The 14222-nt window shown below is 32.8% G+C and overlaps 2 protein-coding genes across 2 annotated transcripts; one reads left to right on the top strand and one right to left on the bottom strand.

The window, feature by feature from the left end:
* The first annotated feature begins 1407 nt into the window (after positions 1 to 1407).
* On the top strand, positions 1408 to 6115 carry LOC124837673 (sulfite exporter TauE/SafE family protein 2-like). The gene is made up of 4 exons (XM_047313109.2): positions 1408 to 2364; positions 4930 to 5064; positions 5148 to 5294; positions 5687 to 6115. Exons 1-4 carry the CDS (start codon positions 1408 to 1410, stop codon positions 5993 to 5995), a joined length of 1548 nt encoding a protein of 515 aa, XP_047169065.1. The 3' UTR covers positions 5996 to 6115.
* A 1446-nt stretch (positions 6116 to 7561) lies between these two features.
* Positions 7562 to 13342, bottom strand: LOC148205754 (kinesin-like protein KIN-14C). The gene is made up of 17 exons (XM_088103765.1): positions 13203 to 13342; positions 12860 to 13099; positions 12623 to 12767; positions 12059 to 12168; positions 11857 to 11976; positions 11454 to 11657; positions 11007 to 11216; positions 10824 to 10898; positions 10559 to 10705; positions 10327 to 10456; positions 10100 to 10209; positions 9204 to 9365; positions 8906 to 9120; positions 8555 to 8636; positions 8375 to 8479; positions 8177 to 8284; positions 7562 to 8005 (listed from the first exon to the last, which is right to left on the bottom strand). The coding sequence occupies exons 1-17, from the start codon at positions 13224 to 13226 to the stop codon at positions 7811 to 7813; spliced, it is 2382 nt and encodes a 793-aa protein (XP_087959891.1). The 5' UTR covers positions 13227 to 13342; the 3' UTR covers positions 7562 to 7810.
* Positions 13343 to 14222: the final 880 nt, after the last annotated feature.

The following is a 14222-nucleotide window of genomic DNA, read 5'->3' as shown; positions in this document are numbered from 1 at the left end:
AATAAAGTCTAATATAAGTCAATATACATTAAATTATAAAAAAAAAATAGTAGTATACTTTGAATTTTCTTCTCTCTTATCATTCGCTTTGTTTTATTAATCATCTTTATCTAATTATTTGTCTCTCAGTTGTCACTTTCTTTGTCTTGTACTGTCACTCTTAGATTCCCTATGAACCGATTACCTCATAAAGGAAGAACCGATAATAGAGTAATCAATAAAAGGAAACAACTCAAAGTTTAACAGAGAAATAGACAATAAATAATTATTTTTCAATTCAAGTGTTTGACAAATTCTACGTCTAAAATAAATATTCATCATACAAACAAATATTACAGTATAAGTTTTCTATTTCAGTTAATTATCCCTTAATTAGAGTCTTTTTGTTATAAGTTTATTTTTTACCTTATAAGTGGTAACTCACTTAATATTTAATATTAAGGAATACTTCAATTAAATTTACTATAAACCGATTACCTCATAAAGGAAGAAATAATAATAGAGTAATCCATAAAAGGAAACAACTCAAAGGTTAATAAAGAACTGCACGAGAAATAAGTATTGTTCAATTCAAATGTTTGACAAAATTTTAATCTACATCTAAAACAAATATTGATTATAAAAACAAATACAATACAGAATTTCTTTTTTCAGTGAATTATCACTAAACTAATAGTCTTTTGTTATTAGTTAAACTTTCAACTTTAAGTTAAATAAAACTGGTAATGCAAAGTATATTTATAAAACATAATTGTCATAATTAAATTTAGTAAATCAAACTTAAACTACCGAAAAATATATATAAACAATATTTGTATTTTTGAATCTGAAATCTCATGTAAGTGACTCTTTAAATGATACAAGTCCAAGAAGAAGTTATGTTTTGTTACCATCAAACATTCTGGAAGGCGTATACTAAATGGATATACTTGAACCATCAAAAAATATCTAATTATCAGAAAATCTAAAAATTTTAATAATTTTTTTTACCAAATCTTCAAAAGAAATTAAGACAATTTCAAAAAATTTATCCATTCCTATTTTCAAAATGATTATTATAAAGATTAACTTAATCATTATTTCAAAATAGTTGATTTATAATATATTACCATAGAAAATATATTATGTGAGTAATATGTAATGGATTGTAATGTTTAAGTGTGTATTTACTTTTAGTGCTTAAATAATTTTTTTATATTTTCTTTAATTTTGAAATATAATTAAAAATAAAATAAAAATATAAAATGTGTAACGAATTATTATACATAATAAAAACACATCTTAACGAAATTATGTTACAACAGTAAAGAAGCCAACAGCCCTGTTAAGATTGGCCTCAACATGTCACCGTAATCCTTAAAGAATCTCAATTTTGTTATGTGAGACATTTTCATCTCATTGTGTTGTATGATCCTATTTGCTTTTGCTTATTTTCAAAAGGTTTTGTTATCGTTCTCTCTGTATCCTTATATAAAGGCATTACACATTCAGTTATTCAATCAAACACCTTGCAGTTTTCTTCAAGTTCTCAAACGAATGAAGATTTTTCACAGCCTCACGTTTTTTGTTCTTATCTTCATCTCCTTCAATCCTTGTAATGCAGAACAAGCACAGACTATTCTAGACGCCCTTGGCAGTAACCATTTCTTAGAGAAAATATATGAATGGGGAAATGGTGCACAAGGATTCCGAGAAGCTCAGATTGAATTTTCAGGTCCTATAGTGCTGGCAGGAGTGTTGTGCTTCATTGCTTCTTCTATATCCAGTGCTGGTGGCATTGGTGGTGGTGGCCTTTTCATTCCCATATTGACTATTGTGGCTGGCCTGGACCTCAAAATAGCTTCAAGTTTGTCAGCTTTCATGGTCACAGGAGGGTCGGTTGCAAATGTCTTGTGCAATCTTTGTGCCACAAGCCCTAAATTTGGTGGCAATTCATTGATTGACTATGACATAGCACTTTTGTCAGAACCATGTATGCTGCTAGGAGTGAGTGTTGGAGTCATATGCAACCTTGTATTCCCAGAATGGTTGATTACTATGTTGTTTGCTGTCTTTCTCACTTGGTCTACCTCAAAGACCTGCAACAGTGGAGTTGTGTTTTGGAAGATTGAATCAGAAGAAAGGAGGAAAGAGTATGGATTTGAGGGGCTTGAAAACAGACTATTAGAAAATGGGAATGAAGTAAGGGAAGGGGGAGTGCAGGTGAACAAAGAAAAAGAAGAGATGAAAAGTGTTGAAGAACAGGTTCTGGTTCCTGAAGAAAATATCAGGGTGAGAATCCCTTGGCTGAAATTGGTGGTCTTACTCTTGGTCTGGTTCACTTTCTTTTCTCTTTATCTTCTTCGTGGCAATAAATATGGACAGGTTAGATTTTGCTCTTCCTTACTTTTTGCTGTGTAGTGATGTTATATATTCATTAAACCTGGTTAATTTACTTGAGATACTATGATTTGTGACACTGATATTACAATTGAATTCATAAATGTCAAGTTATAAATAAGCATAAGAAGAACTAACAAATTTCAGGTTTCGGGTTTAACTCCCGGTTAACAAAATACTAATAGCTAACATTTGTCTATAAAAAAAAAAGCATAAGAACAATGTCCCAGGTTGACTCAATTCGAGATTGAGGGTGTCTTTAATTTCTATTTCCAAAAGATTATTTGAGTAAGTACTCAAGCAAAGTTGGTCAGAATGATGTGTGAGAACTGTGTGTGCAAGTTGTTTGAATCTGTGTAGAGTGTGTGCGTGAGTTTGTAGAAAGTTCAACTGGTAGTGCAGGGTGAGTCTCATCTTCTGAGTGCAAAGTAACCGCTGTGGGTAGGGCTGGGTTGAGGTAAAGGTATAAGAGACATCAAGAAGCTATAGTGTAACTTTCTTTCTCTTAATACTTGAATTCGATACAACTTGTTTTTCCTTTTTCTCAATTCCAATTTAATTCTGCAAGTTTTCCAATGAGTTTTACCGTCTGCACCCTTTTTCTATTCTTTGTTGATTCTAATGTTTCTACCCATTTACAATTCATTTCTGCTATTGTCCTTTTAATTCTTGCACTGCACTTTACTACATCCAATTGTTTTTTATTTACGATCCAGTTTTCTTACAGCTGATTGTGCTAATCTCTTCAATCTTGGATTGTTATTTCTGATTTGATTTTCTTGAATCTGATTGCATGAGTTGAACTTGTAAACTTTACAAAATTGATTTTCAGTTATTATATCATTGACATATATGTGTTAGTGTAGTTTAGGTAATTACATCTTTGGTTACTGAGTTTAATTCTGAATCTGGATTTGGCATTTGTGCATTATTGTGATTCTGTTAGGTTTCTGGGAAGCACGAAACCAGTTTTCTGATCTAATATAAGAATTAAACACTCAAACCTTATAATGTAACGTAAATTAACACTTGAATTAAGGAAATACGAAACTGAGAAAGCATTCAACAGCATCCAAGGGAAGTAAATCCCTTCTTACAGGAAACACCCTGTCCAAAACAACAAACTTACACACTCTCCCAGGAGGAACCGTTTCCTCCTTAAAAGAAACCCATATTACATACTACCTTATTACATAATAACTACCTTACTAACCACTCCCCTAAACCGTCCAACCCTTTTTACTGTCATGTAACTTCTTATTTGAATTCTTCCTTCTAACATACACCTTTAAAATCCTATCAGATTCTAGTTTTTGCAAGTTCAGATTGATTCTGTTTTAGCATTTTACCCAATAGGGGATTTTTGGTTCTGCTAGTCTTTTAGTTCAATTAGTTATGTTTAGGATCAATTTACATTGCATTGGTTGTGTTTGCATCAGTAGCATATTAGTTAGATTATCTTAGCGCATATAATCTGAAGTCACAGTTTACACTCTAGCTAGGTTGTCACGCTAGTTGCTACCAGCCTGGGTTATAACTTGTGATTTTGAGATTTCAACATAGTTTTAAATTTTGCATTGCATTTCTAGTGTTATCATAATATTGTAGACTTGTTTGAACCATTGCATATGTACTTCATCTCCATTCATATTAGTTTGCATCTATCAACAAGTATAGCATACCGTATCAGCATTAAAAAATCCTGATGTGTACCAGTGTTGTTAAACTGTAAAACGTGGTTTCCATCTGTGATTTTTAGTTCTGCACATAATATACGTGTTCAGATGGCATCTTTCATTCATTCGTATCATTTTAAACTTGTTATACCCATTGCATGTGCATATTCTGCATTAGCACCCAAGGAAGGCAGAATTGGCTTTGAACCTGTGTTCATAAGCTGTCAAAGCTGCAAGACTTGGTTTCCATAAATGATTTTCATTCTTTGCATCCTTCTTTGTCACCCAACTGCATATTTTGCATTATTAGGATATAGTGGACATGTTTCACATATTCCCATCTGGAATTCTTCGAGGACTTTCATCGAACAGATTAATCACTCATGCATTGTTTTTCTTCATTTTAAATAGCCAGGCACATTCCATTGCATCATTCTAATAGTTTTAAGTTTTCATTCTCAGTATCTAACCATTCTAATAACATTTCACCATGAAGTACGTATACTACTATATAGTGTAGAATTGAGGAAGAAGTTAAAAATGATGAAAACATCTTATCTAGTTTATGTTTTTCATTTTAAAATATTTTTGGAAACCGTCTTCAAAATTTAGTAAACTTTAGATGAGAAATTGATGCTAAGTAACATAATTAAATAGTTTTTAAAAGCAAAAGGTGAGAGAAAAACAAAATCCTCATAGTTATGTTGTCTATTTTTCTATCTTTTGTTGTGATTTTAAGTCTTTTCATTCTATTATAGCTGTTAGATGTACTTTTTGTAAGGTTTCTGATAGTGATATTAATTCCTTTAGTTTGGAGATGTCACTATATATGCATTTGATGACTGAACTTGTGATGCAATTGTTGAAACAATAGAGTATCATTCCAATGGAGCCATGTGGTGTGGGATACTGGATTCTTTCATCAGCTCAACTCCCTCTTGCCTTGTTTTTCACTGCGTGGATTGTGTACAGAAAAGATAGCCATCAAGATGAAAATCTCATGACCGAGGTTTTTAAAACATCATAAACACTGAAAATTAATTCTTGAATGTTGCTTAAAGTTACAACCTCATTCAGTCAAATCGGATGCAGGACCCATGCCTATCCTCAAGAGGACCCTCAAACAAGCTTATATTTCCAATAATGGCATTGTTAGCAGGGATATTGGGTGGTGTCTTTGGAATTGGTGGTGGAATGCTGATAAGTCCACTTCTTCTGCATGTTGGAATAGCTCCTGAGGTTAGTTCCATGAACATATGAACATAAGATGTATTTCCTTCTATCTTCAACATATTAAAAACAATACATATTGATTAAAAATGTCATACTTTTTTTAATTTCCTCAATCTTATCATTTCTAAACTACCCTTCTTTGGAAAAGTTCAAATTTATGAAAACTTGTTGCATTTAAAGGTTTTGTCTTGTGGTTGATATCCCAAGAACCAGAAGATTAGTTGATATTTGAACAAACATTAATCATTTTTTTCTTATATTTCATACCAGAAGGAACATATCATGATGATTAACATTAGGCATTAGTGGCTAGTCCAATCCATCAACTCACTAATGATTACAGTGGCTTGGCTAATAAACTGGCATTGACTCAGCATTCAAATTATTTCGTTGTATAGGTGACAGCAGCAACATGTTCTTTCATGGTTTTCTTCTCATCTACCATGTCAGCATTGCAGTACCTATTGTTGGGCATGGATCACATAGAGACTGCCCTAATGTTGGCCATAGTATGCTTTGTTGCATCACTTATTGGATTGTTGGTGGTGCAGAGAGCAATTCAAAGCTATGGAAGACCATCCATAATAGTATTTTCGGTTAGCATAGTGATGACTTTAAGTGTTGTTCTAATGACTAGCTTTGGGATGATTCGAACTTGGAAAGACTATGTATCAGGGAGATACATGGGATTCAAACTACCATGTTGAAAAACCCAATTTTGATCTATTAGTATCTCACTCTGTCACTGAATCAGCTACAATTTTTTGACCTTTTGTATTAATGCAGCAAGACACTTTACTAAGGAAGACTAGCATTTTTTGATGATATGATATTTTCGGATGAAGAACATGCGACAACTTCCCAGAAAAACATAAATAAAAGTTGTCATCATTGTTGAAAGAAATTCTCTTTACATATTTTGTCACAAATAAGAACCTAACAAGTGTTGGTTGAAGAAAGGATTGAAGACCCTTCACCTGTGGTCTTAGTTCCATGACGAGGTTTTTATGTTACAAGGACAAAATACAGTTCAAAAGAGTCTCACTTTCGTGCCTAACAGTTCCTTTAAAGAGTTAGAACACCAAAACGTAAGAAAATTGATGAAATTGAAGATCTAGCTTTCAATTTTCAATGTTCTCTTTTACTGGAATTATCAAAAAGTGAAAGATGTATTATCTAAAGAATTAACTCTAAATTTTTACTCGCATTTGTGTATATAATATAACTGAGGACCATATTATAAAGCTAAGTAAGAGAGGCACAAAGTTATATGGGTTTTGTAGTAATTTAATTTTTACGGTCCTCAATGTTAAAATTACTACTTACTAAAAAATTTAGACTTTATTTACACACATTTCCTTACTTTAAGTTAAACAATTTGTCGACAGTATGAATTATCATTTTAGTTACCGTGTGTTTATACAAACATTCATATGATTAAAAAAAAATTCTTCTAGTGTATACAGTTTTTTTAATCTCTAATTTACAGTATCTATACACTTATGAATTAAAAAATATTAAAAATATCATCCATAGAAGCTAAAAAGTATTTTTAAATATAAATATATTAAACTGTTATTTATCTGTAAAATTTACAACGATAAGTTTATATGAAATAATCGTTCCTCCGTATCAAATTTCATTATTACTCATTAACAAATCAATTTCTTATTCCAATTACTTAATTTGAAATAATTCAACCCAAATAAATTAAGTTCATGATTTATCGGCAATGAACTGATTCAATCTCAATAAAAATGTCCAACCCAAGATTTAATTTGACTAAAATTATGTGATATTAATAAAATAACAATAATATAACTATTATTCAACTTATCTTAATTTTATTTGGCAAAAGTATATTTTTAAAATATAAAATTTTTAATTTTTTAAACATTAAATAATAATAGTCTTGTTTAAAAGTCTAAAAAATAATGGTTCAAAATGTAAATTCAAAGAAAGGAAATATTGAAATTTTAATTATTGAATTTAATAAAAAGGAAGAAATTATATTCAACCCGCCCAAGATTCTTTTATTAGATTAGAATAGGTGAAGGATTTGTATAAACCCTGCACATAAATGATACACAACCAACAAAATTGCTCAAGTGGATTTGAGTTCCATCGCCCAAATCCCCAGTTGTGTGCTGTCTTCTAAAATTATCCAAAACGAAGTTTAACATCCTAAAATAGTGAGGGAAGAAAAGGACCAAGAATTTGTTAACGTTCTGGGAAGAGCTTTTGAGGACAAAGAACGCTTTGCACATGAATCATTGGAATAAACAAATGAAAGCCAAATTTAGAACTATCTCATGTCACATCTGAATGGTACACAAATTATTGGAGGCTAAAGCCAAGCCTCTACAACCAATTTACACAAAAGTTAGATTCTCTAAATTTTACACTCGTACAATTATCATAGCAGCAAAAAAGAATATATATATTTTCTTCATTCAGCCGCTAAAAAGCAGGGCAAATAAACAATTAAATTTAGTCATGGGTGAAACCGATGAAACCTTTTGTTAACCATAGCTCAAACGGGATTCTGAGGAGCGTGATGACGATGATGATGTATGAGTCTGACGCCTTGGAATCCCAATTTCGCAGGCATTGACTCTGGCTGCAAAGCGGAGGGAACAAAGTGACTCGCCAGTGGAAGATTGATCAGGTGAGATGTTGACAAACATCAACGTTTTGGAGTCGCCACCGAGACATGGCTGCCATGAATACAATACCGGTTAAGGAGCATTAGAAGAGCAAAGCAATTTTAAACTAAGATCTTCTTTTGTAAAGTTGATCATACTTAATTTTTCACTCTTTAATTTGAATATAATAACAACCACATCAAATTCATCAATAATGAACATTTTTAACATGAATTAACAAACCTGGAGAAGATACGTCAGCTTTGAATTCCTAAAAGGAACATGATCTTCTTTCTTTCCTCCCAAGGCAAATATGACATCGCTCAAACTCGATAGACTTTTGTTGATAGCCTGAACGTGACAGTTAATAAAACGCTGTTATGACAAAGTAGAATTGTTGACATGCTACCCAAGTTAATAGCAATGCAAATCAATGGATACCTGAGTTTCCTTCAACCGGTCTCCAGTTGCCCCACTCCTTGAGAGTCTTTCACTTCCAGCAAGATCGATAAGGTTTAAGACACCTTGGACTTGTTGTTCAGTGTTCTATAAAATAGAGAAAATGCATCAATGTCAGCAGGACAAAAGAACAAAAACAAAATATGTATTAAGAAAGCATACCTCATTTTTCCCACTTATACGCAGTGTAAAGACAAAATGGCTTCTGGATGACTGTTCATTCATTTGTGTTCTTCCCACTGACCTGAAAAAAACATGAGTGCCACAATTTCTAATTTTCTTTGTTTATGAATATGATCCAATTATACATGGATTTTCTAGCTGAATCGAATACACTAATAAACCATAAACAGACACTTAGCAGCTTCAACTGATTAGTTGAAAAGGAATAACAAGTCATCTAAAATTCATAGGGAAGAAAACATTTAAACTTTGCACACATTTATCGAGAAAGTTTATTCAAAGAACCTTTCAAACATCATTTTCGTGATCAAAATATTAAAGACCGTATACCTGCTTTGTGCTGCCTGTCTTAGGAGGGAGGAAATCTCATCTGCGCTACAAACATCCTTTATTGTGAGGTCCGAAACATGTGTGTTTCCATTTGCATCATGTTTGATAGTGTACTGCTTGCTGGAGGCACTATTTTCCGTTCGTGCATGATCACTTGACCGATTTGTTAATAACAAATCCCTGATGGTCTCATTATATATTTCCAGTATTGATGCCTGGAATTGTCAATTAAAATTTTCAGTTTTCATAAGTAGATGTGGCCACATGAAATTCGAAAATCAGGATGCAGTATACTAACCTGCATTGTGTACCTCCACCCTTGGTCTTTTAGAGACTGGCTAGTCTGAAATATCTGTTCTAAAGAACGGGGTATCAACCCTTTCAGATCTGGCTCATCAGGCCTACCCATCATAGTATAGGTTTTACCTGAGCCCGTTTGTCCATATGCAAAGATGCACACCTGTCATAGCAAACCATGCCCCTTCTGTGTCAAGCACGGCTTAGACCCAAACGCACAAATAAAAGAAAGAAAAAATATGGACGAAAAAGATAAGCCTCTATTTAAAAGCATATTTAAAATGGTATATAATCCATTCCACCTCTATTCTGCATCTCAAGGCTGAGACAACTTTTCAAGAAATAAACACAACTGAATTGTCTTCAGCCACCTTAGTATATTTGAACAAAATACTAGGCTAGAGTTCATAATAAATAACAACTTTAAAGAATGTGTACTTCAAGTGTTGATAGCATACTCAAGGAAGATACAGAGATGAAGAGGACAGTGGTAACTTAACAACCTCAGTACTAATTAGTGATTATTTCCTACGAAGGGCAAAAAACAGACAATATACTACAAACAATAATAATAACAATATTAATCTTATCCCACACGCAGTGTTTTATTTAAACAAATAAAAACAGTATCCCAAAATTAATATAATCATTTAATTTTTTTTTGGTTTTACCACCACTGTACCCAAGAAATTTCGTATGATTGTGCAAAATGCAAGAAATCATCCCTGGTAATTTAAAAATTGAAAATCATTATCCCATACATAGGCACTGGGGTACGTTAGTTTTTTTTTTTCTTGTCCCAAACACCAATTGCTATTTCCTTTTTCTTGCTAACCGTTTTGATAATTATTTCCGGCGAACTGTGATCTGCCAGACAAATACTGAAGTAGAAATTACCTTGTAGCCATCAAGTGCACTTTGTACCAGCTGTGATATCTCTACAAAAACGTCCTGCTGAGAAGCCTCGTGATTGAACACCTTGTCAAATGTGAAATTGTACTTCTGCCCTGCTCAACATTAATGAGTGGAATTTTGATTCTCGTCAAAGCATGTCTACTACACACTAAACACGTAAATCATAAAGTACAAAAGCTGCAGAGTCACAAAAATGTTTGTATATATACCGCTTTGCACCAATTCAATGCCCCGACCAAGCGCTTCTGTTGAAGTAGGGAATGAAACAACCGTGTCCGCACTGTCATCCGGTAGGAGCGGCCGTACACGGCAGAAAACACGAATATTTCCTTTTAGTTCCTGAAATAGAAAGTAATTGAATATCATTGACCTATAAGTGGAGATTTACATTATAAAAATCAAATAAAATATATATATATACGAAAAGCAAACAACACCTACCAAAATAGTGTTATGCAGTTTTTTTCTTAACTTCTCTCCTTCTACTACTTGAAATTCTTTATCTGCCAAACGCTCCTGTAGCCCCTGTATAATCCTCTTCTGCTCTTCAAACATTGTTCTTGTTTCAGAAGCTGATAGATCAGCAGTCTAACAGAAAGAAAATAAAGTTGTTTCAGGTCTAGTTGTCAGAAACATTAAAGCACACTGCACGAAAATTATACGATAAGAACCTTTTCCATGCCAAGAATAAAAACCACTACATTACCTTTAACTTCTCTCTTTCCGCAAACAACTGCTGCTGCAGTATGTGTATTTGATCCTTTTGAGATGAACAAGTTTCCTATGAAGACATCCCACCATAACATAAATCAATTATACACAGAAGAGCACTATTAATGAAATAAAAGAACAAAATATATAAAAGTGAACAAAAGAGAAAACAACAAACCTCAAGAGCATTTGTTTTAATCATCAACGTATCCAATTGTGTACATGTTTTCCCAGTATATTCTTTGTGCCTCGCTATTTCTCCGGATAGGGCATGTACTTGCTCCAACTGACGGTCACGGTCATCTCTAAGTTGCTTTAACTCCTCACGAACACATTTGAGCTCATTTGATAAAATTTCTTTCTGCTTTATAGCCTCGTCCTGTGAAACCTGAAAAATAGATTAAAATCATTAAAGGAAGAGCGGCTAACAGTACCAGTAAAATACAATAGGTTCTTCACAACAAGTTTCCTTATGAGTTAATCACTTCCATTTCGCAACCAATTTAGCAAATTAATTATCACAATGTTCACACAATAATTCATGATTTTAAATATTTATTAAAATTAGTGGCAAAAAATCATACAACACGTAGAACTAGAGAAAAAAAATACAGATATAACTTACTTTAAGAGATACCAACTGATCCTGCAATGCCTTATTGTGGCCTCTTAAATTGCTAAGGCTCTCAACAATGGCTGCTTTCTCAGTTTCAAGCCGTTTAAGGGCCTCATTAACTGTTTCAAGATCAAACTGAAGACGACTATTGTACTGCTGCAAACTCATATTATACTCCTGTGATCGCTTGTACAAATCTTCATTTGAAATGGCCTGCAAAACTCAATAGTTTCAAAAGGAACAGTTAATGAGGGAGGGAGTATGTAGGATTCAAACAGCAGAAAACATGAACATCTTTTTAGTGCAGAATTTACCCAAGAGGGCAATAATTTTGAATAACTCGGGGGTAACGTTCAGTAGTCCAATATTTTACAAATAACAATATTATACAGAATATATAGCATTAAATCACCTTCTTCTCAGCAACTGATTTCTCATCCCGAACTTTCTCAAGCTCAGCTGACTTCTCATCCCGTACTTTCTCAGCTTTAGTTCTGACTTCCTTTTCTTTACCATAAGAATTAATCGCTTCCTGGATTTGAAGCCACAAAAAAAGAGGTCATTGGGAAATAAAGTAAATTCTCTTGAGATATTCCACTGCAAAGATAGCATACCAATTTATCTGATTCTTCCTTCACAATTCTCTCTTCTAGACAAGAAATTTTCCTCCTCGAATCAGATAGAGTCTCCTCCAACTCATCAATCTTATTCTTCATCTCAGTCTCTGAGAAAACAGAAATGTATGGTCATAAAATAATTTTCCTTTCCATGTGAATTTTCTGATCTGATAACCAAAGATAATGAATTCTATCTGGGCATCAAGGGACAATAGAGTCAATCAACGAAAATTTAAAATAAAAGTCAGCAGGTCTTTCAAATAGAACAAATTAAAACAAAATATATAAACCCTTAAATACATTACCAAATAATTACAATAACTCGATAACTATTCACTGTATATTGAAGAACGAATGTCACTTATGTGTAAACTATTTCACCTAAATCGCTATCTACTTCTAGCCACACAGCAAACAATACAAAAATATACAAATTCCTTCTCCGGCCAAACACAAATAGTAGCTATCATGCTTCTAAACAGAGTTTTAAGATATTTTCAATAGTATATCAGCATATCCACTCAACTTATTCTAAAAAAATTCCGTAGAGATAAAACATACCAGTATCACTGCACTTCTTCTCAGAAGCCTCTAGCTCAGACTGAAGCTTTTCCTTTTCTTGAACATACCCTTCTTCTATCCTTTTATACCAGCGAACGCAGGCCTTAAGGCGCTTAATGAGATCCGTCATCTGCTCCATCTTTTTCTGCCAAACAAACAACAAAAGCAATAAAAAACAAAAAAGAAGAAGAAAAATATTGACTAATTGATTAAATCAAGAACATCACAAAAACAAACCTTACTATCATAGGTATTTCCCTTCTTCTTTTCATTCAGCAAAGCCTCCACCTCCTCCTTCGTGAAATCAACCGCATCGGTAACATCACTCGTTGTGTTAAGGTCTGAGCGATTTGTGACAACGGAAAACGGCGTTCTAGGCCTCCCAGCAGCAGTCGGACCGCCCTGTCGCTCCATTTTCTCAGCTCCGGTGCCCCTGCGACGCTTGTCCAGAGAAGCTTCTTCGGGGCCCACCCTTTTCTGAAAGGGAAAACAAAGTGGTCTAGAGGGAAAAGCAGCAAGGTATGGATTGACAGAAAACGAAATAAAGATTGGAGTGAGAAGAACAAAAGGCTTTACTTACATTGCTGGGATTGCGAGAAGCCATGTGAGGCTTGGGAAATGGAGGATTCGAAGAGAGAAATTGAAGTGAAGTGGTAGTTTAGGGTTCAGAGAGAGAGGGAGACAGGTGCGTGGAGCGTGAATTTTGAATTTGATCTCGCGGCCAAGTACGTTCGATCTTCTTTTCTCTTGTTTTCAAATTTTAATATAAATTTTGAAACCAACGGTCACATTCTTTCTTTACAACTATAAAAGTTAAAAAAAGAAAATAAATAAATTTTTCTTTCAATAGTTAGTGCTTATTATTTTTAAAGTGCTAAAATAGTAAAGTTGTCAATTTATTAAATTTATTATTTTAAAAATTTTCTTTTCTTTACTTGTGTACCTTGTTTATTTTAAATTCATTTTTATTATGTTAAAATAGATAAATTGTCATTTTTTTTATGCGATGAGTATATCAATTTTAGTTTATTTTTTTAATAACATATGTGTATTATTATCTACAAAGTATGATTAGCTCAGAATTTAGTAAATAAATGAATAAAACATGAGTATATTTAGAATTAATATTTTCTTAACATTTTAATTTTTTTAAAATAGAATTATCAAATAATCTCATTTCTCTTAAAGTTTTTGTCTGTATGAGGACAAAATATTCTCTATTTTGTGAAAAGTTCATTTTGTTCGATTCAAATAAAAGACTTTAGACTTTATAGTCTTACAGAGAAACGAAAAACAGATTTTGCATCCACTAAGTGTATATCTAAAGTTATGGGTAGTTTCCTAAACACATGACATCATATCTGAATAATAGGTCAATAATTCATCATATTATTTAAACAAAATCTTAAAAGACAGAATTAACATTTAATTACTAACATTTAGTTTATCTCTGAAAACTTCCAACATCTTTAACATCCTTTGCAACTTTGAGAATTGCTCTAACTTGAGTGATTTGATCATTATATCGGCAACTTGAACCAAGAGTTGTAGTACTTACCTTGATAGTTCTTTCTTTCACTAAGTTTCTTAAGAAAATAAA

Source organism: Vigna umbellata, chromosome 1 (genome assembly GCF_029865625.1).
Source record: "Vigna umbellata cultivar VRB3 chromosome 1, Vumbellata_1.0, whole genome shotgun sequence".
Classification (NCBI taxonomy): domain Eukaryota; kingdom Viridiplantae; phylum Streptophyta; class Magnoliopsida; order Fabales; family Fabaceae; genus Vigna; species Vigna umbellata.
This window is presented reverse-complemented; position numbering and strand designations above follow the sequence as displayed.